At 41.4% G+C, this 27,108-nt stretch overlaps 3 protein-coding genes and 1 non-coding gene across 4 annotated transcripts in view; 2 read left to right on the top strand and 2 right to left on the bottom strand.

The window, feature by feature from the left end:
* The window catches only part of LOC133953596 (E3 ubiquitin-protein ligase SMURF2-like), a 59,386-nt gene extending 45,080 nt beyond the window's left edge, over window positions 1-14,306 (bottom strand). Inside the window, exon 1 of the mRNA XM_062387582.1 lies at window positions 13,872-14,306. Within this exon, the coding sequence (XP_062243566.1) occupies window positions 13,872-13,923 (52 nt within the window). The 5' untranslated portion in view covers window positions 13,924-14,306. The remainder of the gene's footprint in view (window positions 1-13,871) is intronic.
* Window positions 14,307-15,078: 772 nt separating this feature from the next.
* On the bottom strand, window positions 15,079-21,354 carry LOC133953904 (importin subunit alpha-1-like). Its single transcript, XM_062388062.1, has 11 exons — window positions 21,240-21,354; window positions 20,899-21,002; window positions 20,629-20,769; window positions 19,610-19,698; window positions 18,927-19,195; window positions 18,559-18,653; window positions 17,827-18,090; window positions 17,046-17,279; window positions 16,617-16,799; window positions 16,260-16,409; window positions 15,079-15,321 (listed from the first exon to the last, which is right to left on the bottom strand). The coding sequence occupies exons 2-11, from the start codon at window positions 20,962-20,964 to the stop codon at window positions 15,235-15,237; spliced, it is 1,578 nt and encodes a 525-aa protein (XP_062244046.1). The 5' UTR covers window positions 20,965-21,002; window positions 21,240-21,354; the 3' UTR covers window positions 15,079-15,234.
* A 271-nt stretch (window positions 21,355-21,625) lies between these two features.
* On the top strand, window positions 21,626-21,698 carry trnar-ccg (transfer RNA arginine (anticodon CCG)). Its single transcript has one exon. It is a non-coding gene; the product is annotated as a tRNA-Arg (tRNA).
* A 1,314-nt stretch (window positions 21,699-23,012) lies between these two features.
* The window catches only part of LOC133953422 (UPF0450 protein C17orf58 homolog), a gene marked incomplete in the record, with an annotated part of 4,463 nt that continues 367 nt past the window's right edge, over window positions 23,013-27,108 (top strand). Inside the window, 5 exon segments of the mRNA XM_062387341.1 lie at window positions 23,013-23,085; window positions 23,679-24,359; window positions 25,010-25,096; window positions 25,287-25,478; window positions 26,303-27,076. Coding sequence (XP_062243325.1) covers window positions 23,013-23,085; window positions 23,679-24,359; window positions 25,010-25,096; window positions 25,287-25,478; window positions 26,303-26,490 — 1,221 coding nt within the window.

The following is a 27,108-nucleotide window of genomic DNA, read 5'->3' as shown; positions in this document are numbered from 1 at the left end:
CTTCAAAGCCACCCAGGATTGTGTGTTTGTGTATCTGTGCGCATAAATAATAGGCTTGTGTATACAGTATGTCTGCGCTCCATTTGTGTGAATGTGTGTGTTTATTCCCATATGGCTGCCAGGATTCATCTGTCTCTGTATGGTTCGTTAGCCCTTAGACATAAGGGAATGAGAAAAGACAGAGGCAGAATGAGATGACGACCATGATTATGAAGTGGAAAATAGTATTCAGAGGCTGGGGTGGGGAGGTGGGCATCTAGAGAGCACTAAGAGGAGGGAAGAAGAGCAATAGAGTAGAACTATGGGGATGGAAGAGGGAATTGGGAAAAATAAAACAGAGGAACGAAACGTGAAAATATGAAGGAAAATGAAGGGCGGGGGGGTAAAAGAAAGGGCAATAAAGACTGTGATTATAATGACTCACAAGTTATTCCATTCAATTTCAACAAGTGTAAAGCAGAACAGAAAGTACAGCAGGGAAAACCGATCATTGGTTTGGACTCAAACAAATAGATGCAGTGTGAATAAGTCCTACACATGTGTTGGACGTGGTTTCCAAAATATCATCACCAGTCGCACCAGCCACAGTCAATATGGAACAGCCACTGCCAAAATAGTGAGTCATTGGACTGCGTCTCTACATCGTTAATAAACTACAGGTAATTTAGTCAACTTTAGGAGATTGAAAACTGAAAATTTTGTATATTTAAAAGGAAACAGGCCTAGTTACATTTCTGTAACCACTGGAAAACCGGGGCAGTATTTTCACCTGTAGTTGACATACTACAGTGAATGACAGTTGCACCAAATACCATTCTATTCATGTTGCCATTCTATTCACTATGCTGCTGACAGCAGACATGGGTGAGGGGAGCAAGTCAACCAACAGCGGTTAGATGTGAGACTGAATTGGTGCGAGACAGATGGCTATTGTGAAGATGGGGGTTGGAGAGAAAGTAAGCAACACAGAGAGGGAGGTGGGGCAGTGCTAACCCTTTTTTCTGTCAGAGTGTGAATAGGATGGAGAGAGTTCATTTAAGGCTATAGGAGTTTTCCTCATCTCTCTGTGTACACATGAATAATCAACTGAGCCAGGCAGACTGACAGCGGATTCCAAGGCTTTTTGTTGTGTGCAGATGGATGGTGGTGATGTGTGGCACCAAATCACTAACAACAAGAGTGAACCTGACCATATTTGGTTCACATAGACCACAGCAATGGCCAATGAGGACATTACTTTATTTAGCATGGGGCAACATTGGTTTGCATATAAAAGTAATACATTTTCCACTCATTTCCATGCCTAATTAGTGACCTCCACATTAAGGCATGCTTTACTCCAGTATAAAATTTCAAACTCTGACAGAATCATAACCTTGCGGTTACCTCTGCAAAAGTTTCAATAACACACAGTTGTTTTTACAGCTATATTGAGCAAGTGGTTCAAACAGTAAACTTGCCACTGAGCACGATTGCAGTGTAAACATCAAAAATTCGATGAAAGTCACCTATAAGAAAAAATTGCTTTTAAGAAAAGACAAAAAAAGGCATAAGAATGAAGCCACACAATGTTGATTTACTGTTAGGCCAGAGATATACTTGCTGTTTAAACATGTGTTTGCGTAGATAACAGGCTACGTCGTGAATGTATTTGCTCACATACACATCAAATCAATCAAGGCGTGACAATGGTGAGTATGTGTCTCTCATTCTGCCAATGCGAGAGATTGGTCATGAATAAAACCACCAATATTTCCGTATGTCCGCCAAGACGTTTGATGACTTGCTCCACTGGATTAGCCTGCTGATGATACACCCCACATTCCAATACACACACGTGCACAACCGATGCTCCAAGGCTTAAAGTCTAGTCTGGCATTATTGCTACAAATCTTCTTTCTTTACATCTAAACCTTAGTAAACAGGTGGCAAATCCTGCAGTTATTATGATTATGTAAAGAGCAGAGTGGGATGGTGTGGCACACCGGCACTGTCCGAGTTACCCGATCCTCATCTCCACAACACAAACCACTGCATTTCTCATATAGTCCGCCTGCCTCTCTCCCACAGTTTAACTGAAAACACAGACACAGAGAGGGTGGGGTGTGATTTGAGTGGCAGTGTAAGTGTGTGTGTGTGTGTGTGTGTGTGTGTGTGTGTGTGTGTGCAGTCGACTTGCTGAGTGGTCCACAACACACACACACAAGGGTAATGTGACTGCAGAAACAGTAGCAGGGGAAAAGTGAGGGGGAGGAAAGTGTGATCCATAAAGTCTAATCTGTCTTCCTGCATCCACTGGGATTTTCCAGAAATACCAGTGAGAAATTAAAAGTGTTGTCTTTATCCACACTAGTTAAAATTTATGATTCTGGCGTAGCAACAGTGACTTATCTGAAGATGATCTTCTTTCTTTGATGTTGCACTCTGTACACATTTTTCATTTTCTAGGAATCAAAGAGAAAAACTGTAACATTCTTTTTTTATTTAGGTTTTTACATATATGCCTGATTCAACATTGTTCTGTGATTTAAAAGAAAACAGTCTTTAACAAAAAAAATTGATTGAGGCTTAGCATAGAGCTACATTTCTTGGCCCCATCAATACATTGGATTCAGATTAACAAAAACTTGATTATTGATTTGGCATCATGTGCTCCTTATACTCCTAATTTTGAATAAATTGTGTAACTTAAATACTTATTGGATATTTTATGATTCTTTTGAGTGAAAGTCAAGTAAATTTATTATTTTTGAAAAGGGTCCCTGGAATCCCACAACAGACTTCTTAGGGTCACCAAGCAAACTTTATCAAAACACTGTCAGAGTACTGTACTGTTTTGAGGGACCAGTACAGGAAGTATGTTTGTGCTGATGCACGTGTGTGTGTGTGTGTGTGTGTGTGTGTGTGCACATCACAAGTTGAATACAGATAAAGAAAAAAAAACACAAAACTGGAGCCACACCGGCAGATTTGTCTGTCAACTGTCTGGACAAGATCCGGGGGTGAGAGAGGGAGAGGAAAGAGACGAGAGAAATGACAGAGAGATGAGAGACATCCTGTTTGCAAAAAGAAGAGGGTAAAAAGACAGAAGAGAAAAACGCAGGATACAGAGACACATGATGAGAGGCTGCAGTGAGGAGTCAGAGAGTTCAAGCTGTGAAAGGAACAGAGATAGGTAGGATGCATTAAAGTGTGAGAGCAACCCAGTCAGGGGGAACAAAATCTGTAGACCTATTACCTGCTTTTGCACATGTTCCAAATTAAGTTTTTAAGACTCAGTTTTTTTTTTTGCCTTCTCTCATAAGGCAAAGGCTCTCAGAAATATTATGCTCTAGTCCTACGACAAGAAAAACGTGATACTTCTCCATATTCTGCAGGAAAATTCTCCTGAAGCTCTTGGAAAGTTTAATGTATTCTGCATATTGAAGCCCACCTCCTCTCCAGTCCGAGGATGTTATGCAATACTGAGGTGTTCAGTATTTCCATTTTCCTGCTCTGCAGTACACAGATGCCACCAAGTTCTTAAGTAATTTGAAAAGCAGAAAAACTGAAGTATTAACTGTAACAACCAGAGCCTGCAAACAAAGTTTCACAAACATATCAATACAAATAAAGGCAAGAACATAAGTTATATTGTAACATGATAAACATGCTGCCAATACAGTCATACCTATGTATTCTTTGTATTCAGTGCACCTGTAAATAGGCACGCTTTATCCTGAAGTTAAATGTCCAATGGACGTTCAAGTTTTGGTGCGGTAGAAGGCTTGTAATCTCCCAGTGTGTTACATGGTAAAATGCACACAGAGTCGTATAGCTGAATTATGAGACTGGTAGTGCCCCGGTGAGGTTTCATCACTGACTCAGTCTCCTAATAGACCAAACTCTTCTTAAAATACAGTGCTGTGCTGAGAAACAAAGACCGCGTCTGAACATCCTGAGCCAGCTTGAATTTGTCATTGCTGACAGTTATGTCTCTAAACAAATCATCAAGGGCCGATCAGATATCAAGAAGCATTCATTGTGAGTTATTAGAGGGCTGACCAGCTGCATGCAGCTGGCGTCACTCCAGAGTCCTCATCTATGCCTGCTTTCTGTGGTTGTGATAAATGTGCCAACTCTAACAGTAAAATCCTAGAGTGACCAGAAAACAAATGTATCAATGAAACAACGGGTATAATTCCACTCAGCAGAAACCTGGGACTTCCCCCACAGCATGAAATTTGAGGAGAGAAGAAAGATGCCCAAAACAGTGTGGAGCTCTGTGTTCACACAAGCTTCACTTGATTTGAAGATGAGCGTCGTAAAGAGGCAGCGAAAACAGATATTCTTGAGATCCCCACAGCCCAGTGAACCATGGGTTAGATAAGTACAAATACTCACACTGATTCAGTGTCTGTAGATTGTCAGTAGGACTATTATTAAAAGGCTCACATTAATTACCTGTTTCATGTCATGTATTTTGAATTTTTGCACATTTTCTTCTCTATGTTTGTGTGAGCTCGCCAAAACAAATTCTTAATCTTAAAACCAATCTTAACGTACATGTTACAAATAAGTATTATATTACCCTGTCACATATGTAGTTAAAGAATTACGTAAGCATCCTTTCATTGAGTATACACATTCACATGCAGTAAAGATATGTAAACATTAATGATATGAAAAAGTTTTCATATTGGGCTGGTCAGTTCTGAACAAGATACATTTTTTAGTAAAAAAATGTATAAAAGTATGACTTGTAATTTTGTCTGATGGCTGGGTCTGAAAACTGTTGTCTCCTGTCTTTCCTTTTAGACTCACTGACAACAGATAACATAAACACAGCTGGGTCGTAGAATGATTAAAACCTTTCTATATGATGACGAGGGACACTTGCGCGGTGAATGTGTATAGAACCTGTGATATGCGTGTGGTCAATAAAAGCCTATGCTGGTGATGCAGACTAAACAGAGCTGGAGGAAGTTTAGGTATGGAGCTACATAATATCCACAACACAGTGACCCCAGACGGTAGGGGCAAGACCAAGCAGAGACACACACACACGCACGCATGCACGCTCGCACGCACGCACACACACACAGTCATTACGGAAGCATCATCTCTCTTCTGACAAGGACTTTGCACAGAGACTAATCTGGAGTACTGAATATATACACCAGATGATATTATGCCACCAGATTCACAGCCAGATGACTTGACTATGTTGTTCACTGTAAATGAAACACAGATCATTAACCAGCCCAATTAGTTTTGCCACAGTGTTTCCATTTTTACACAAGGGCTCTTATACATCCAATAAACTCAGACCATTTCACACTTGATTATAAGAGTCTAGCACCAACGTCTGCCTCAGAGACACAGGGGACCAGATGCAAGCATAGACCAGCCGCATTCAGGATTTTAGCATATAAATGCAGCCTATTAGAATAAGAAATGTTATATACCTCCACCGCAAAGCCTTCTGTGTGCTAACCTGATCACTATTGTCAGGTTTACTCCCAAAGGCTGGGAATGGTTTAGAGAGCCATGCTTTTTGTCGCTTGTTTTAGAAGATCGCAATTATTTTGTAATTTGATACAATAGCTGCCTCATAGTGAATATTTAAAGACGACAACAACAAACATCCATTTAATTCTATTTACTCATTTGCATTTAAATGTTAAATTTATCTCGTCTCTGCATCCTTCTATTACCGTTTCTTAAACAGTAAAACAGTTAATAGCTCTCCAAGGAGAGGCTACGCTGAGCACAACATTGATAGATTCACTTCTACAATTCGAAAGCCTTTCCGTGTGTGTATATATATATATATATATATATATATATATATTTCCATGAGAGTTGCTTGGTTGAGTTTATATCACCAGAGTATTGATGACAGAGTAAGACGGTTAACGCTTAAGTTATAGGGCTGGTTTACGTTGAAAGCTCTGAAAACAAGATAGATGTCTGACCAATGTGACAACAAATACAGCTTTTTATTTTATGAAATGAGCAGTGCACAACAGACACATTCTTCACTCCATTATTAATGACTTCCGTAAAGTTACATTTTCAGCCCTACAACATGAATGTCTGTGACGGACTGGCTGGCTGACTGACTGACTGGCGTCTGTGAGCAGGGGCCTTTTTGACTCATGTGCCTGCAGTAGAAGAGTGAGGCTGCACACAGTGAAATCTAATGTTACAGATCTCACTCATTCGGAGCTCTACAGAAATTGAGCTAACACACGTCTTTTCTTATTAATTTCTGGTGTAATCTGTATTGCGGTTGTTGTCACAAAGCAACTCAGGGACACAAGAAGATTGGTTGATCCGAATTGTTCAAGTTGCATTTGGTAGCTGTTCATAGAAACTCTTTATATGTGGTCCATGACAAAGTGAAGGAGGCTAAGATAAACCAACCAACCTATCAGACAGGGAGTAGACACCTTAAGGATGGCCAAACCATCCCCACATCCTAAAAGACGGTGGCAGGTAAGAGAAGATGATGGCAAAATCCTTTCCTTGGTGATGATCGAAGATTGGCAACATCTTGCAAGATCAAGAACATTCTAGAGGAGGTAGACATATCACTGTTAGTGAGTCTACATAAAGGAGATGCTTTTATTAACGCATATAAAGAGGGTTTACCTCGGGTTCCAATTCCAACACTTAAAATAGGCTGGTCGGTTCTGAACGAGATTAATTGGTGGGATGAAACCAAGATTAACTTGAGCCAGAATGACGGAAAGGGAAAAGTATGAAGAGTGAAAGGAATGCCTTAAGAGCCAAAGCCCACCACACCATCTGTCAAACACAGAGGAGGCAGTGTTATGGTATGGGCTTGTTTGGCTGCCAATGGAACTGGGTCACTGGTGTTAATTGATGATGTGACTGCTGATTATCAAGGATGAAATCTGAAAGAGCTACACTGTCTGCTCACATTCAGCCAAACCCTGCAAAACTGATCGGATTCAGTACAGGTGGACAATGCTTCAAAAACATGCTGGGAAAGAAACGCTGGGAAAGAAACCCAACAGCTTTTCAGGTCATATAAATGAAATATTCTTGTCAGTTGTATCTGTCACTTGACCTCAAGCAAATTGATCCTGCTTTACACTTTATGAAGACAACACTGAAGGCAGACAGATCCACAAAGAAGCAGCAACTGGAGGCAGCTGCAGTAAAGACTTGGCAAAGCATCTCCAGAGAGAGAAACTAAGAAACCGCAGGGTTTTCCCGACCACTATAGGAACTAAGCGAAGTGCCTCAGCAAAGAATTATGCCCATCACAGTTGATTAAAAAGTCGGAAAACTGTATAATGTATAATTATGCGAGAGGAATGAGACTGAGGGAAGAACTGACTTGCTTTAGTAACTCAGCAAGAAGACTTCTGACCCACTGAACTATCCAAAGACATCTAATCAATCCAAATGTTTGTTTAGTGCCCAAACTTTGGGTTTAGAGACCTGCAATTCAGTGATTTAAGACTGGCTGCTTTTGATTGCACCTCTTTACACCTCTAAAACATAACTAGCCCTAAATGCTTAAATGATTATGGTTCAAATTGATGTGACAATGCCTGTTTTCACAATGTACAACGGCCATAATCATACGACTTATGGAGTTGACTGCATTATATGAGAAAGACACGAAGATGAGGTGAGCCGGTGGAAGAAGAGCTGACGATAGAGGGGTTGACAGCAGCAGCCGGGGACTGCCCTATATGGGCTGCTCTCTTGTCTCAACAGATCAAGTGCAAAATGTTTGTGCTGAGGTACATAAACACACACACACTCATCGGCCACCAAGCAAGAATGAATAGTATACACACACACACACTCTCCAAGCTAAAAAAATATCTATTCTCGCACAATCACCTCCCTTCAAATCTCAGATGAAGAAAAGCACTCCTTCACTGCATGTACAAACATCACAGTGACAGACAGGGTCAGGAAAACGCAAGAGGTCAAGTCAAAAAGGAAGTGTAGGTAAGCAGTATGCAAATGAGCAAGTAGGCTTCTACACATCATACTGCAGTGAATGCTAGCTGAAAGAACACAAGCACTGGCTCTGTGCCTTTACACAGCTAGAGGAAGACAAATCGCTGACCTCCATTTACAAAGCACTGCTTTTTCACTGTGCTGAAGTAGAGATGCGAGATGATAGAGAACAGCTAAAGGATAACTTATCCGAGTGTTTGGGCAGCTAAGGTTATTGAGCAACTTTCGACATTCTTCCTTATGCCTGCGTTGCACGTGCATGACGGCTACCTTGCAGAACTGCTGCAGCTCGCACAGTCTTGCTGCTTCTACCAGCCCTATGTTTAGCCATTGAGTTTCCCTTTGTAAAAGGCCATAAATAATAATAGTCCATCATCCATCATTGATAAGTGGTCTTCAGAGTGAAAATATGCAACTAGGAAGCAGTTTTTGTTTAACCTCAGTTAGAGCAAGAGAGAGAGAGAGAGCGTACCAGACACCTGAAAATGTTGTTTTATTTAAGGTTACGGGTATGATGTCATGTCTATTTTTGCAGGGAACTGCGGATGTCATGTGAGAATTAGGCGAGACGCCGAGACTCCTGATGACACACTGCAGCAGGCACAGGCAGATAAACATGGTGAAATCTTACCAACAGTCAAATATCTTTTTGGTGATTTCTGCAGCAGGCAGAATTTTTGATCCGTGCTTTTTAATCATTTCAAAACTGGGTCAAACTGCAATTTCTGAGTACTGTTGGCTCCAAAATTAGACTCCAAGGGTTATATATAAAACTGAAAGCAACACAATAAACATGTTGCTGTATGACTCATGTCTATTGTGTGCTGATGAATCACAATCACTGACTCGGGTCCACATTTCAACCGTCAAACCTTTGTGTTGTTTAAAAAATTTTGAAAATTAAAAAAAAAGACACTTGGACATGAAACAGCACCAGAACATCCTCAGCCTAAGTCCCCACACTACTAGGATGACTATGTAATCAGCTTATATTCAAATCATACAGAGAGGAAGTCAAAACTGGTGAGCAGAAGTAATGCTTTCAGTTTAAGGAAGATGAAGTGAGTCGCAGAAGATAGTGAGACGGAAAAATATATTTACGATCACAGATTCGGGCAAACTGAGAGTACAATAATAATTGGCCAAAGAGGTCATGATTGTTTGATTGATAGATGGTTGATTTGTTTGTAAGTAGGATTATGCAAAAGCGACAGACTGTATTTTCATGAAACGTGTGTGTGAAAACATTGAAAGAAAGAGCCCATTACATTATTTGGAGGCATGCAGTTTTTGATCTTCTTATCTTTCTTCAACATTGCGAGATAGGATGTATTTTGTTTACACAGATTAAGCAAGAAACCATTTAAATGCATAATTTTGGGACTGACATTGTGAGCACATCCAAATAACAAAATCTACATTTAGTGCATTTAAACGTGGTTTCATAAGGGGACTGTTCCCCTTCGTGTGCTATTGTAGTTGTATTTTCTTATATCTCATTTTAAGCGGCTTTACCAGATTTAAAAAAATCAAAAATGACCCCCATATATTTAACATTTACATACATCTCTCCTCCTACATCTTTTACTTCTCCCGACAATTTGGTGTGATCAAAGCTTATCCATCATGTTTAATTATCTTAGCACCATGTGGACATCATATGTTGAAAGTTGACAGCTCTTGTTGGTTTCTCCCTGTCACCATGGTGCACTCTATGCAACATTCATTCTTTATATTTTTGGGAGTCAACAGGCCTCATTTAGCTCAGCATTGCGTGCTGACAGTGCATCCTGCTGAAGCTTGTGTGCGTATGATGGGCGACTTTGTGGGTGTGCAGGTGAAAGTGTGTGTCGGACTTCTGTTGTGAGAATACGGACATTGTGCTTGCACATACAAGCAAGCTGAAAGTGGCCCCTGATAACTTCCCTAAAATGCACTCTGCCCGAGAACTAATGCCGGACCAGGGACGGAGGCTGGATCTTTATCTTAATCACCAGCTTCCTGCTTTTTCCCTCTTCGACACACACAAGCTCCAGCACTCGATTCCCAAAATGTTGCAATGAGGAACACACAGAAGATCTATTTCACTATCCCCACGGGGAACACTGATTAACAACGTGCATTCCCGAACCAAAACCAAATTCTAACCCCAACCCTAGACCTTAACTCTCAAAAAGCAGTCTCTTCACGCCCCACAGACGAACGCTACAGAAGAAAATAGCTCATGTGGGTTCCCTTGCTTGATTTAGTGTCGCATTCACTGCGACACTAAATCAAGCACGGGGGGGGGGGGGGGGGGGGGGGGGGTGAGAGACGGATTCATCGTCTCGGACATCTCCTGACGTTCACCTTTTAGGAACTCCATATTCAATCCACAAAAAGGAAGCTGAGGCAAAACCCCATGTTTTTGTTCAATTTCAGAAAACAAAGCAGACAGAGAGAAACTACACCAACTGTAACAGCTCTCAAAACTCAACATGGTCCTCTTACAAGCATGGCAGCAAATTCTATGGGAACACGACAACACAGGGTCCCCCTGCAAACTCAGACCACAGTCATTATAATTATTAATAATTAAAGCATCGAAAAGCTGATCCCTAAATAAAAGCATTTAGAAGGTGGCATTTGAATTCAGAATGTGACAACGAACCTGGAGATGAATACAGTAAAATCCTGCAGTGTGTGTAAGTCCATCCTACGCCTATTCTAATCCACTTCCATGACCGTATGGATCCCAATGAGGGTGGGACACTATAGCCCCTTACACATGAAATGTTCAAGGCAAGAAGGTTTTTCTTTATTCCAAACTTCCAATCTATATGATATGCGCAGAGAGGGATAATTGTTCTGGCTCTACGGCAGCAGGGGTGATCACAGAGCCAAGTAGGTGTCTGAGTAAAAGGGAGAACGGGAGAATGACGACACCAATGCTGTCGTGTTGTTTCTAGTTCACACAACACGAAAGCTCCAGATCAGATCTGCGCTTCTTACACACTCACTCACTGTGTGAATTCTGCAACGATGTGATTTGAGTGGCTCCTCCAACTTAGTTTCTAGCAGGATAATATCAAGACTTATCTGTGACCACTCCAACCAAGCAGAGGATACAAGATTGTATATAGTGTCATGTGCACTCCTCGTCGCCAGTCAGAAAACTTTGACGGTCATGAAAAAAACGGCACGTTATCTTTAAATCACACACTGGGGCAACACAAAGCCGGCTTCAGTTCAGTGTAAACTTGCAAAAGCAGCATAACAATATAGCAGGATCTCTGTTTAAAAGGGGACTTTTATTATTTAACGATCTTTTTTTATTTTTATCAAAAAGGGACTTTTGACATTCACACCAATCAAGAGCCATTTTCTCTTGAACTCCAAACAATATCCAGAGAAGATGGTTGTCCAGAGCATGCATGTCAAACCTGTTATCACCAACCTCGGTTTAGGCTTTGGATAGCACCTGGCAGAGTGTGCAGTCCATTCAATGTCCGATCCAACTGATTGAAACAATTTTGTTCAAATGCGTGCATGCAGCTAAAGCTTCACTTCGGTGGGAGAGAAGTTAATGAATAAAATCTGTCAATTTAATAATATTGTGAGGAACACTGGTAGAAAAACACCGATCAGGGCTGAGCTTCGGTTTTGATCCAAAGAAACACTGTTGATTTTTTTTTTTTATCATCAAGAATCTTAAGTAAAGTGCAGACTTTTCCCTGAAACAGCAAAATGCTCGAATGTAAAGTAAGAGCCTGTGTATGGGTAACTTGTCCAAGCTGAAACAGATGTACTACTGGTGACAGCATCGTGAAAAGCCTTTGACACACCTCTGTAATGAAATGTAGCCACATAAGAGCAAAAGGGAGATAAAACAAAAAGGAGTTTACAACTTCGAAATCTACAATTGCAAAACAGAATTTAAATTAAAATAGAATCCTGAAGCAAAATAGTTGATATAGCCCCATTGTTTTAATGTTATTCGATTGGCTCACACTTAATGAGAATGTATTGAGGCCAGCAAGGGTGAAGCCTTGGAAAAAGCAATGAGACGACAGACTGCACCAACAGATGAATTCAACCTCCTGAGGCAAGTCACCAACCGACATAACAGGTAGTCTTTTACATTCCGTCTGGGCTTTTTGACTATTAACAACTCTTGGCAATAATTTTTCGTACAGAAAATTTGAATGAAGCCGTAGTTGTTTAGGCAAATGGCCATAAGTCCATTGCAATTCCCCAAACTCCTTTACGACCCGCTTTCAGTTTTCCTCTTTTGTCTTAGAGAACAAAAAATACCCACTATGAGACCACAGCGTAAAACTGGACTATGGCTGGTATGCGATGTCAAGTCTAAATGCATGAGGAATAAGACACGTAAATGAATGCAGCAGTCTAAATGATTACTCAGCATCACTGATCATCACAGTGGTCACCAGTTGAACACCAATCTCTCTCTCTCTCTCCTCTCACACACACACACAATTGTCCTAACCCGTTCTCTCTGGTGAAGGACAGACAGAGGATGTGTCTATGATGGAGAAAGACTCCCATTTCCTCTCTGAGGTTTCACATTCCTGGGATTCCGTCTGAAGACCACTGCAGCCCACTTAAAACCATTCTCCATATGCAGAGGTGAAAAAAAAAGAAATCCAGGGCAGGCAGGCGCGCAGGAGGACAGACGGGTACGTCTTCGAGTTTTCATTACTCTTAACAGAATGAATCTCCCCTTATGTGTAAGCAAACGTGTTGCTCATTTTTAGCATTCTCTGAATGAACGACTCTTCCTTCCAATGATTTAACCGACCCTACATTAAAATCAGACCGTGCTAGAACCCCAACAATTGGTGTTTTGGGGATTTTGAATTATGCAGCACTGTTGTGAGTCTTAGAAATAAAAACAATACAGGCTGACAAACACGTCATCAGAAAAAGACATTTGTAGGTGTGTTATTCTTCACCTCATTTCACCAGTCGATGGTGAACAGAAGATGGTGAGGGAGAAAGGTTTCAAATCTGGTTCTAGCGCAGCACACATCCATCAATGCAGGTTCAGCCTAAAACGCCACCCCCCTCTTAAAAAGACCTCGGTTTGTCAGAGCAAACCAGCCAATGTTTGCCAAGTGACACAATGCAAATACCATAAATAAATTGGGACAGCATCTAAATTAGTGATGTATTTTCAGTGTTTCCACTGTTATAAACCATTACAGACCACGATCAGAGATAGTATCTGTATTAACCAAGGACATTGATGAAAGTGTGATATCTCGTTAAGCTAAGAAAACAATTGTTATATATAATTCTGAGCCTGAAGCTCAGGTTTGAGGCCCCACAGTGGAGATGGTCCCTGGAAAATGTCTGCACGGAGGAAGACGAGTACCAGGGATATATGATTTCAAAGACGATGTGGATGAACAGGCTTTGAAAATCACCACAAAAAAACACGCTGAGATACCATGTGAGTCGATTAACGTGACCACAGACGTACTGATACAGAGTTTACGCATTTAAAGCCAAGCTAACTTTGTGAGCAAACCAGCAAGTAAACATAGCCAGCTAACTCATTAACCTACAATATAAACAGTTACAGTAGTGAGCTGGTTCGTTTTTTGATAGCGAGCTAGGCTCATTAATTGCCTTTCATAACAGCTAAACTGGTTAGCGTTAGTTACCTTACGTTAAGTGCGATGAATACTTATACTACTAATAATGATGATAATGATACTAATAATAATACACACGAGGTTTACTATGGATTACAAATGTCGATATTAGCCTCGACAGTGTGCTGGCTCACCATCAGCAGATGTGGAGTTAACCTGCTCGGCTAGCAGGCTAACATGCTAGCGTTTAGCAGCGCAGGAGGGGGGTTTAAATTCGCTTACCTGTCAGCCGCAGCTTCACTGGGCCGTTTCTCCTCACCCCTTGGTTAGACATCCCCCTCTGTGTTCCAGCGTGAACCAAGAAAAATCACCAAAAAGTCACTAATTCATGTGTCGCCGTGTGAGCTTATTTCAAAAGAAGGTATCTCCCAAAACAATCCCTCTGCTAGCCTCGGCGTTAGCTTGGAATATCACCATAGCAAATCACGCTGACTGATGCAACGTAATGGTGTCACAGTCATGTCGATGGAATGACTCTCCTCCAGAGCCCTTTTCCTCTGAGAACACAATACACGTAGCTACGGGTTCCTGGTGTGGTTCATGCCGCAGAGCACGAGTACTGGAGCTGGTTCAGGTGAGCAGCTCGTCCTCCATCCGGACACACGTCCACTCAGCCCGGGCAGCTCAGACTGAAGTTGTCGTGGGGTGAAGCCTGCTCCTGCAGACAGTCAGGCTGAGGGAGGTGAGGGACAGCAACACATCCGGTGATTCTTTCAAAATAAGAGCTGGTCGCACATCAGCTCATTGAAACTAACACGACCCCGCATGTACTGTTTTAATTCTTGGATAAAAGCAGATTCATACGTCCATAAAGGAACAAGTTATATCAGTATTTTCACAACATGACAGAGCGAGATTCTGTTTACAAGTTTGTACTATTGTTGTTTTATTAAGTTGCATCCCATTCATCCACAATAATGAGCACTTCCTGTTTACAATGGCACGAATGGGTTTTATTTTGAATGTGCAATTCATCTGAAAGCTGTTAAAATATAGATGGCTGGCTGGTTGGTTCCAGTTTTCAAGGAACTCGGATCAATATTAACTATCAATACATGAAAAATATAGATCAATGTGAACTTGAGGAAAATATAGAGGAGAACAACCAATTTAAACTAGCCAGCATTTTTAAACAATCGAAAATGTATCTTCTCGAGGGAAAATAATGTAGATTCGCCGATTGTGATATTTGGTGCCTGCATCAAATGTAGATTTCACTCAGAACAGCTTCCCTGTACTGCAAAAACCGGAGGATACACACTCACAAGCGATGAGAATAAGCACAGTGCCCCCTAGTGGTGATATGGACAGAGAATCTCCTCCCAGTTCCACATATATGTTTTTTCCCCCACACATCTTTTCAACAACTAAATCAAACAATCCCTGCTCCTATCCTGCTTACATCGGAAACACAAATAGCCACACCATATACATTTACAAAATTTATTTACAAACACTTATCCAAAGAAGGATATTCGTCCTTATACTGTCATGTACAAGGATGAAATTTTAACCAAAAAAAATACAAAAATAAAAAACAAGGTACAAATTTTCTTTTTATGTTACAAATAGCAGAGTGGAGATGTTAAAATTGAAAAGTGCTTTGGTCGTCGGGGACCTGGAAGGCAAAGCCGTCTTCGGTCACCTCGGGAACCACAGACTCATCTTCATTCTGAAAGAGAGGAGGGACGGAAAGAGAGGAGCATCAGAGGATTAATCAAGCCTGAGCATGTTTTGGGGATGGCATCACAGGCATGGATTAAGGCGGATTCTGCAGAGCATTTTTCTCAGCTAAGACAGGGATTCTTTTTAATAAGGAAGATCATCATTTTAAAAGAAGGAATGAATTTTGATAAGTTTGGGTCAGTGATTGCAATAAGCATTTTGTGTGACATTAGCCAACAACTAGCTCATGCTACTGTATGCTACAAAATAACTCGCATTCATTCTTTGGCAACAGTTAAACAGAGGAGGAGTAAACAGACAGTTAAGCTGTGCCAAACGGCTGCCTCTGCCAAGACAGTTGTCATTTCATCTGTGAATGAGTCACAGAGATGTAGTCGATCTCCTGCCAGTCTTTCAATGTTTGCTCAGACTGATGACGGAAGTGGTTCATATCCTATTGTGACAAACTATACAAACACACTTGAACGAGTCCTTGCAAAATTCAGTACATAATATGCAGTCACTATGGTCATATAGTATATAGATAGTACTGCAATTTAAACTCGTTTTTTAACCAGTGAACTAAATGATATGATTGTTCTTTGATTAAATAGACTAATGGTAGTTCAAATATCACATTTACTACCGAAATTATAAAAAACATTTTTACATTAATAAGTTCAACATAACTCATAAATCCATGCAGTGTTTCAAAACACTTCTAGTTGAAAGGGTTAAAACCTTCCAATCAAAGGTGGATGGCCCCTACCACCAGCAACCGCTCGTGAGTGGGTTGAGACGTTTGTCTTCAGACAAAACTTATGGGTAAAGTTAAATGTTTAAAATTCAAGTTGCCTTCATAATTAAAGCTCTACGCATTAACAGAGGTCTAAGTTTCTACTACTGTGCAGCTAGTTTGAAGCGGCACCAATCAGTAACACCTACCTCTTCAGAGAAAAATTGGTCGATAATGTTGAGAGAGGACTTGTACACAGCTTCGTTGTCGTGGGACTGCAGCGCTTCAATTTTGTCCAAACCACCCAACTCCTCGACCATTAGGGTCAGTTTCTCACCCTCTCCTGCTTTGTGTGCCATCTGTGCGGAAAAGAACAAAATATAAGTCTGTTTCCACGATACAATAGAACCTGTGACAGACATTTTATTCTGATAGTCAACAATCAATCTGCCTCACCTCATCTCTAAAGGGACAGTTCACCCTAGGAGGCATGTGCAGCATTTTTCAAAGCAGTTGACAAATTTGCAATATGGCTGGGAACCGGACTAAAAGTCTACATAATATACCTTTAAAATATTGTAGATTGCATCCAGGATGACCAAGATGATCTTGCAGTCTTTGACTGTCAGTAGGTGGAGCAGAGGCCCCAGCACATTGCAATGGACGAGATAGGCCACTTGTTCCAAAGTTCCACCGCTGGTGAAATTACTGACAGCCCACACTGCCTCCTTCTGGCTCTTGAAGTCTCCCTGAGCAGAAAATATATCTGATATTTTAGGGCACAGCAGAGTGCAGAATTATACGATGGATACGAAAGATTTAAAACATGACAATTAGTGAACAAACACACATTATACATTTCTACAGCAAAAAAAAAATGTCTTCATAAAACTGTGCTTTATCTGCAGCATGCCAGACAAAAGTTTGAGAAATGTAAGCAACAGTGCGGTTCAGTTTTATAAAAAAAAAATATTCTTCTTCTTTTGCCTTCTGACCTGTTGGAGGATCTCAACCAGGATGGGCATCAGGTTTGCGTTGACGACCTCCTGGATCTGGGTGTCCTTGCCAGCCGTGATGTTGGACACTGTCCAGGCCGCTTCCTTCTGGATGTTGGTTTTTGGGTGACGCAGCAGGCTGGGGAACATTGCCAGGGCACCTGTGTTCAGAACACACTGGGTCTGCTCATCCGTCCCAGTCACAATGTTGCCAAGTGACCGCAACGCTGGAGTCTGGGAATTAAGTCAAGACAAGACAGTCAGTCATTTAAGGTATTCACAATATAGTAATATATGTATGAGACGATGGTGATGACAAAGATTGATATCCATTTTGACCTGCCTCTCCGAGGACAAAATGCTAGTGACAAAACTAGCTTGTTTTTCAGGTTTATAGCTCATTGCACACATGACTTGAGTCTTTGTAATATTAATCTGCATTATACTTAGCTAAACTTATGTGCAAACTCTTCATTGGGCCAAATCCATATTAAGATAAAATAATTATGAGTTATGAGAAAAGATATCTGGTTGTTGTTTTCTTCAGATTATTGATAAGGGTGAATCAGGCAGGTTTGAAGTGAAGGACACAGGAGGATGGATTCAAAAGAGGAGGCTAGAATGATGATATATATAAGATGATATTTTGTGAAAATACAGTAAAATGACAACTTTGGGACCTGAGTAAACAAGCTAGTTCATCTCTAGCTCAAACTCTTAAAGTGAGAGAAAGTGAATCAAAAAAAGCAGGGACTTGTGATCAAATCTCCTCATCACGTACCACGATGGAAAGGTTGTCGCAGGTGAGAAGCTGCACCAGTCGGGGCACCAGCCCAGACTGCACAACCACCTCTATCCTCTCATTGGAGCCATCGGTCAGATAGGACACTGCCCAGCAGGTGTCGGCCAGGACCTCACTGTCGTTATGATTGAGGAGGAGCACCAGGGCCGGAAGCAGCTGTTGCACTGCCATCAGAGGAGGTGCTGGGTCCTTGTTCCGACACAGGTTGGACAGCGTCCAGGTGACATTGCGCATGTAGCCACCCTGGTAGGGTGGGTTAAGAGTCATGTGTTATTCTGCAATATCAACATGTTGTGACATGATCATTTTTAAGTGTAACAATCTCTATGAAGAGGGCCATCTATTACATCAAATAATAATTTTTATCAATCCATGAAACCGATATGTGATTTTAAGTCAAAAATCAGTAGTAATTGCTATGATTACATAAATGCTGAAACAATATTTCACAGTAGGTTACTGCAATTTGCAACAGCATCAAACACATCTGTTATCATAATTAGATCTTAGAGCCAGTGTAACACAGTAACGTCTTCCTAATCTACCTGAAACATATATCTGACTTTGATGACATGTTAGTTACATGCAATAAGCCTCTGTTGTATCTGGATAGAACATACTGTACAAGCTCCTAACAAGCCTGTAGGGCCATGTAAAAAACAAGTGCAGCTCAACCCAGCACAGCCATCATTGTTAGAAATGAAAACTCACATGAAACACAGACAGGTCAGGGACCGCCAGCAGGTCTAGGAGTGGCTGGATTCCACCATGTTGGATCACCAGGTCTCTGTAGTTTGATCCATCACCTGAGCATGGAAAACATTTTCAGTCATCTTTAGTAAACAGTGAGATTACAAGACAGAAAAATCACCGTACCAGAAAATGTTTATCATGAAAATAATTAGGATGAATTAAGTGGTTTACAATGAAGGATACAGTAAAGCTCTTTTCAAATGTATCCTTTGCTTAAAGAACCTTCTGTTTTAAAAAAACGATCAAACAAGTTTATGCTCAGAAATACAAAAATTCCATCTCACATACATCACTGTCGGTCAAAATCAACAAGACACCGTACATACCTGCAATGTTACCCAGGGCCCAAATGGCCTGTTCACTTAAGTGCAGTTGGGGTGATGCCACCAGGTTGATGAAGGCAGGGATGGCCCCTCCTTCCACCACAGCGGTGGTCTGGTCCGATGTACCTGAGGCGATGTTGGTCAGAGCCCAAGCTGCCTCAAACTGGATGGGAGGGCATTCAGACAATGCCAGAAAACTAACAAACCTTGGGATGAGGCCAGCTGCTATTATGGTGTCAATAGGTGGGCACTTTTCTTTGGAGAGGAGTTTTCTATACATCAGAGCGACAGACAAAACACATTTCAGGGGGTTAATCAAGGGAAGATATAGCATTGTTCAATGTTGTTAGTAATGTCTAGCTGGAGGGCATTTCAAGGCATACATTGTTTGGGAGGTTTGGTAACAGACAAATTGATTTCCTACTCAAATGTACAATTTATAAAATCTGATGATGGGGTCTTCCAATCAAAACCATATCAAAAGACCAAGGTTAATGATGTCATGAAGAAGCATGGGATCATGGGAGTTGTTGTTTCACCAACATTGCCAATGACAATCTACCTGACACAACTCAGGCATACATCATGTTCACCAATGAGATAATGTATTGTACTTTATATTCATGTCAAGAAGCAAAACAATAATAATATAGAATGGTGCATTGTATGATTCAAACTGATCTCACCTGGCTGCCTGTGTGGCCTGCAGCTGATGCTCTAGGCTCTGGCTGTTCACACCTTCTACAAGCTCCTCCACAGACCAGTGCTGCTGCGGCTGTCGGAACAGAAGAGGATAACTTGTCTGGCAATAGTAAACCTGTGTCAAACTGTAGTTCACATGGTAAGGTGGGGAATACAGGATCAAGAAAATACAAATCAACGGCTCGGGAAAAATCTACACAAACTAAGTGTAATCGCTGGGTAATTCAATATTCATATATCTAGATTATATACACCTTTCACTACAGAATAATATTGTTTGTATAGAAAAGGCCAATCAGTAAAGGGCAGTGGCACAGGTTGATGCATAATTTTGCTCAAGGTTATATTGAGATAGGCAATGTGAACCCATATGATATGACATATGGTTAATGTGCTGATGATTCTAATGTGCTGAAACAAATATTGATAAGATTAGTCAAGAAAATAACATAAATAATTATGACAATATACTTTTGATCAATAGCAACATGTCATTACAGTGAGGAAGTATAACATATTATTCTTATACTACAGATTGAAGAAATGGCTTGATGATTAACAAATGTTTTTTATTCTCTGCTCAAAAAGATGAGGTCAAAACCACAAGTCTTCAAACTCAAAATAAACAATAATGTGACATTTACTCTGATATCGACCCAGCACGGGACAAGTTAATACATTTGTGTTCACCGTCAGTGAGAGTTATCAGTACAGAAGTAATGGAGAGGAATAACTTTCACATTGTTTCCCATCAGGTTTTTACACTTTCAATGTTCCTCAAGTTCCTCATTGACCTTTGCCCACTGTGTGCAAACAATGCCGACTGGCCTCTCTCTATTATTAGCATGTAAGGTTCAGACAGCTGGTGAGGGAACAATCAAATATCTCAGAACGGATAACACAAGGACACTGGCTACATGTTGTTTTACTGTATCCCGCCAAACCGTGAGTGTGACCGGCACAGTGGATCAGATCAGGAGGTTCTACCACGGGCTGTATATACCTGAGCATTAGGATCCTTCTCCTGCATAGGGGAGGAGGGCTCGTCCTCAGTAATGAGGACGTTCCTCCTCTTGGAGATCTGATCATCCTTCTTGGCTTTGCGGAGATCCACGTTCACTTCAGCTCTCCTGCGCCTGAGCTCCTGAAAAACGTCGACACCAACACACGTATTGGTTTATAGAAAAGGGAAAAAGCGAATGTATATAAAAAGGGAAAAAAACAACATGGCGGACGATTATTTGAAAAACGCGTGCAGTTTGCGATGACTTACGGAGGCATCTTTCCCTTTGTTTTTGAACTGGGTGAGTCGAGCTCCGCTGTCGCCGACAGCTGACATTCCTGACCGATGAGCAAGGCACACGCTGTACACGTTCCCTGTGCAAAGACAACAGCTCTTTACTCAACGGTTAAAACTAGACGGACGAACACAGAGCAACGTTTACTAGCTTAGAAAAGCTAAGAGGCGGGGAATTATCCTCTGAAGCCTGTTATCTAACGCCATGTGGCCCAGCGCCCACACATCCTGCCGGTTAATCCAACGGCCCAAGACCCAGCTGGAAATCATGAAAATAACAATACACGTTCACATCATGAGCAACAACAACAACTTACGGAGTTCAACCAGCAAAACACTGGTTTCAAATGGACCTTTAGACGCAGAGCGGTAAAGACGTCCTCACCTTATCGATCTCTCGACTCGTATTTTTACTAAAGAACTGACGTCACATACATAAGTCCCGCCCTATTTGTTCTGACTCGCAATTGGCCGCTTGGTCTCAAGCTCCTCCCTCTTATCCGGGGTTAGAAAAACGTTTTTAATCGTTGTCAAAGGCAACCGTGGTGAGTATCGCGAGATGAACGCTCATGGTGTATCAGCGTGGCAAAAGATCGGCTTCTGTTTTAACTTATATTTACACAATAATCAAAAATATTCCAGACTACAAAAACTGATTCTTTTGACTTTAAAGATGGTTGTTCCTCTGGAATGGCGACGTGATGACCCAGTGGCCTAATGGATAAGGCATCAGCCTCCGGAGCTGGGGATTGTGGGTTCGAGTCCCATCTGGGTCGTGTTTACTTTCCTTTTCAGGCTTCATACAGCAACACACTGTTGTGCCCATCACACGAAACTTTAAATATAATTACATATTACATTACTATTGAAACAAGGCCAGCTAAGCAGAGTACAAATTAATACATGTTTTGGCCATCAACAATACAATTAAACCTTGAAAGTCAATTAATCAAATTTAATAATCTAATCAGTACATTTCCTGGTTTGTTAAAGTTAGTTAAAATTAAAGTTAAAGTAGCTTTATTGTCAATTTCTTAACTTGATCAGAACTTTTCTCTATTTTACTTCACTATGACTCATGTAAGTTAATTATTGTACTGTATTTGTTTTATTCTACAGCTGTTCACTCGCAGAACAAAGATCAACTGAAAACTGCACAAGTGGCTATAAATTAATTTATGAAGAAGATCTAAACATTAGAATAACTGAGGCAATTTACAAAACAAAAAATCTATGAATACATAAATCTCATCTCACTATGCTGTTCACCATACAATTCATTCATCAGTTCTACTTGTTAAATACTGTTCTGTTGTATACTCGTGCAGTAAATGTGACAAAGAACAGAAAATAGGGACATTTATACAATTTTTATATTTTAAAAGTTATATTTTCTAATTTTGTGAAATTTGTGAAAATGTTCATATTAATCATGTAGAAACTTTCAAGTAGTACCCTCTGCCCTGTAAAATATGTACTTGATAGTTATCTATATATTTTTAAACAGAAAAAAAATATATAATATAATAAATATAAAATTAAATAAACGTTGATTTCTGTTGTTTTACATATTGTGTCTTCTTCCTCTGATAAGTATTAATTGTTACGTATTCCCTACAAATCTTAGTGTCTGCATTGACCCACCAGAGGGCAGTAAAGAATAATATATGTAAAAACATTTCGTAAAAAATGGTGGGATAACAACCTAGAGTAGTGCAGTTGTATATTATATAATTCGCAAAATTATGTATAAATATATCTATATTTATAATAAATAAAAAATAAAACAAAAGCAAGTAAAGGGTAATTCTGAAGAATCTTATGACATCAGATAACAGAGGTTAGACCTAGTTTACCATTACAACAGAAATCGTACTCAGTGAACAGGAGTCTGTGCAAGGAGTCACATTTCTCCTCTTATATTGTAAACAAGCGTTTATGAATGAAAGGAGTGTCCCTGTGCTTATTTCTGTATCTGGGACGTCCCACCGCCTCCTTTTTCCTTCTCATGGTGGAGAGGGCCATATAAAAATCCCAGGAATCCCAGCTCTGCAGCAGACCTGCAAGTGTGTCCACATTGAACATCCACGATGACGGGGACTATTTTGTTTCTCTTGTTTCTAGGGATTCCTCTCTACCACACAGAGGAGCATACTGTTAATGGTGAGTGTAGATTCTTTCAGAGTAGGGATTTATATGGACACTTTTTTATTGTCTTATATTTTCTTATAGATACACAAACTTGTTGATTTATGGCTGTTGTCATTAAGATTTATTAATGATCGAACCTAATATGTTTCAACAGTATTCTGATTGCTATCGCAAAATTCTCTTTAAAAAACATAGAAAATAAGTGAAGAAATCTTGAGTCATACTGAGAAGTTTAACTGTGTTTTTTAAATTACCATTAAATAAGATGAGACCCCACATATATTAATATGATCTCATATGTTGGAGGGATTGGAAGTTTTTTTGATGATTTATGACTATTATTGATTCACATCATGTCACACTTGATTGGAATAACACACACACACTAGACCAATGAATGTCAAACTGAGGAATGTGTCCAGTTCTTTCTCATTTCATAACATGTTAAATAAAGTTGTGATTAACCTCTAATAATGTCATAATTAGTTGTTGAATCTAAAGGAAGTTTTTAAAGAAGCTCCATGGTTATTGTGCACTTTAAATAACTGTACCATATCAAACTGTGTAAGCTGACTGCATGTTTTATTTCTCTGTCTAAACCTCAGAGCTCTACACCCTGATAGAGAAGGGACAGAGCAGCTTTGTGGATCCAGCTCTGAGCAACCAGAGTCGGCTGCTGGTCAAAGAGTCCTCCCTGCCCATCAACGAGCTCCTGGAGAAGAACAGCAAGACTGTGGAGTCCAAGTTCGCCCTCCACCCTCTGCCTCCAGCTGTGTGGCCCAAGCACAGCGACCTGGCCCCCATACCTCGCCACCACTCTCCCCACAACAAGAGCAAGAAGGGCCCCAAGAATGATCGTCTGCTGGAGCACAACAGCGAGAAAGCCAGGAGCGAAGTAGCCGGCCTGCTCCCCAAACCCCCGCAGACAGGAGCCACAGCTGCTGCGGCTGCTGCTGCTGCCACCAACCGCACCGTGCAGAAGAGCAGCCAGGACGCCCTGTCTCACATCAGCCCTCCACAGCCAAGTGAACCAGAGGGACACCCCAACTCCAGGCCCAGGGGTCCGCCCCTGCACACGCAGCCCCAGGCCCAGCCTCAGCAGCCCGCGCCGTCTCCACGGAGAGATCACCCCAACCGACGGCTGGACCAGGAGGAGAACCGGCCCGGCAAGTCTAGTCTGTATCAGTCAGGTATCAGTGCAGCGGCCCGGAACAACAGCCGCCCGCCTGTCGTCTTCAACCGGCGCTCCTCCAGCCTGCTGTACCAGTTTGACATCCTGAGGCGAGGTACAGCAGAATGTGTTGGGTCCTGACCTCTGACCTGTGTATTTAGTCACGAGCAGTGTCATCTTTTGACGCTCCCTTTTGGGATAACATCATATTTCAGAATGATTGAAGTGATGTTAGAGTTTATCCAGCTGGGAAAACTCTTTGATGCTAAATAGCAGCGTATTTATGCGTAATATCCCCTTAGTGACTCCATACATGTCAGCACACATATGGAATTCACAGGGTTTGAACACAAGCTGAAGAGCTGTAATGCTTTAATGACGATGCGGGTTTCTCCCCCATCCCAACGTCCTCCTGCCACTAATTACAACCACTGCCCTCAAATCTGGCGGTCAGTGTGTCGCTGTGGGTGCAGCCCTTCTGGGAGCGAGAGGCCGTGACGACACTGAGGCAGATTGTTCTGATATTGTGCCTAAGATGAAATGTGTAAGACCCATGTGATCCTATCTCACATGCCATCTCCTCCAGGCCTCTGCTGCGGAGCGGGACGTCTGGGTTCTGTAATGACAACCCTGTCGTTTCTAATGACGCTCAAATGAGGGTCTGGCTCCGCACAGGCCATCACTCTCCTGCTCTACTGTTTTATTCCCTCTTGGTCTCATCCTCATCCCTCCATCCTGTCCTTCTGCTTGTCTTCCCCTCTGCAGAGTCTGACTTCACACATGACGCCTTCTGCATGAGCGAGTGCAGGAAGGAGAAGGACGAGAAAGAGTATTACTGTTACAGCGAGTTTGGTATGTATCCGATGAGACACACATATTCACTGCACTGGTGTGAAAGTGGCAATAATCTCCCGTTTCAACCCAGTTAGAAAGAGAATAAGCGTATTTTCTGTGCAAATGTCGATATAGAATTTGACACTGCTCCTTCAAACCCAGAGTCATGACGGTTTCTCCCGTTTGTTTTTCCGTGTCCCTCACACAGCTGTGAACGGGATCGTGCATGACATCGAGGTGCTGCGTAAAGGAATATGGCTCATCACACTGATGGTGAGCAGCGACGGTTTCTACAAGATGAGTCGTCTGTACGTGTCCCCGGACAGCTTCTTCTTCAAAGTGCGCCTGCTGGTCCTGGACACGTTCAAGTGCAGCAAACCCTGCCCCGACATCAAACTTGGTGAGTGTCGCAACACAGACGGCCAGAAAACTGAAGATCATGAGTCGAGGGAGGCCTCAATGTGCAAGAGTAGAGTTCTCATGACCAGTAGTGAAACTCTTGCTTATATTAAATAAAGTTAAGAAATAAAAACACACTTTCATTGATACTTGATAAATAATTAACATTATCTTTAGTTGTTTAGGAAGGTTACATGTTGTTGGACATGGCAGAGTTTGCTAAATCATAATATTTAGTAAGCATTATATTTTTTATTATTTTGTATTATTAACTTTATTAAGTTTGTAAGGTACATTCCTTGAGACCAAGAAATCTCTTAGAACTTCCCATGTGGGCCTCCTTTTATGAGACCAACAGAAGCCGCAACAACTACTTGTGTAGTGGAACCATAGACTGTAAATAAACATGGACAACAAGACGGCTCCTCAGATGCCAAAAAATCCCCCCTGGTGGCTGGATAAAGTATAGGTCATAAACCCTCCTCCTCCATGTTAGTGGGTCAAGGGTCCAAAGTCCAAGTACACATCAAGTAACTTTTTCTCAAATACAGTTTCTGTCATGTTAAGTGGTTCTTGTCACACTTATGTTGGTTCAAATTCCCCCAAACATCGAAACATCAGAATTAACAGCTGAGCAAGACTAAAAATAGGTGGAATGGGCATACTGGTGAGATCTTGATACCACTGCTCCATCCCCGTATCACTACTGCCCAGACTCCTGCTCTTAATGACATGCTCTTTATATAAAGTCTATCAGTGGAAACACAAAAGACGGATTGTGCTCTTTTCCCTGGTACTATAACATTCCCTCTGCTCGCTCCACAGGGACCAGATACATTGTAATGGGGCAGATCTACCACAGGAGGCGCCACCTGCCCAGTGACCTCCTGAACCTGCTGGGGGGTAAACTGAAGCCCGGTGACGGCCTCCTGCGGAGCAACAACTACATCAAGCGATTCAACAAGCGGAGACACCAGAAAGCCCTGGAGGCCACCCGCACCAGGTGTAGGTGAACAAAACACAGAGAGACAATCGCCCCCTGCTGCAGGGGAAGAGACACTGCAGCTTACACAAGCTGATCGTAACTAGCCCCTAAGTGTTGTGCAAGAGAGAGGACGTTTTGCAGAAGGCATGGATTTACTTCCATAAGGACTGCTCTAATGTACCATAAAGTAACAGAATGTTTTGAGAGACTGAGGGATGTTTTCTCTTTGTCAATATTGTGGGCTTTTATTTTATTTTATTCGTCTGTCCAACAATCCAGGGTTTGTCCTGAGAAATGAAAAGAAAGATCAAATCAGAGCCATCACACAAACAAACACATAAACGATCATTGCAATTAATGCAGATTATTATTATTTTCCAGACAAACATGTTGGATATTCAAAACTCACAGATGCTCACTTTTAGTCTTTTAGTAAATGTCGGGACCTTGGTTCTCGTCCCACAACCTTTAGATCTCACCGATCCCTTGAACTAATATATGATGCTTCTTCTTTGATATGAATGCATTGTGTTGTATTGCACTGAATAATATGTTTTGTAACACCAACCCTGTGCATGTTGTCCCTGTGGTTGTTATTGGTAAACAGGAAAGGGGGACTATTATTGTTACAATGACCAAAGGGAGG

This window comes from Platichthys flesus, chromosome 5 (genome assembly GCF_949316205.1).
Source record: "Platichthys flesus chromosome 5, fPlaFle2.1, whole genome shotgun sequence".
Taxonomy (NCBI): domain Eukaryota; kingdom Metazoa; phylum Chordata; class Actinopteri; order Pleuronectiformes; family Pleuronectidae; genus Platichthys; species Platichthys flesus.
This window is presented reverse-complemented; position numbering and strand designations above follow the sequence as displayed.

What these genes read in the sequence shown, in the direction of transcription:
- LOC133953904 (XM_062388062.1), bottom strand. Translation starts at nt 20,964, where the DNA reads ATGTCAGCTGTCGGCGACAGCGGAGCTCGACTCACCCAGTTCAAAAAC. An exon ending in GGCCCTGGGTAACATTGCAG is followed by an intron (nt 18,654 to 18,926) that starts GTATGTACGGTG and finishes TTCCATGCTCAG; the next exon opens with GTGATGGATCAAACTACAGA. An exon ending in TGGTTGAGATCCTCCAACAG is followed by an intron (nt 16,800 to 17,045) that starts GTCAGAAGGCAA and finishes TTTTCTGCTCAG; the next exon opens with GGAGACTTCAAGAGCCAGAA.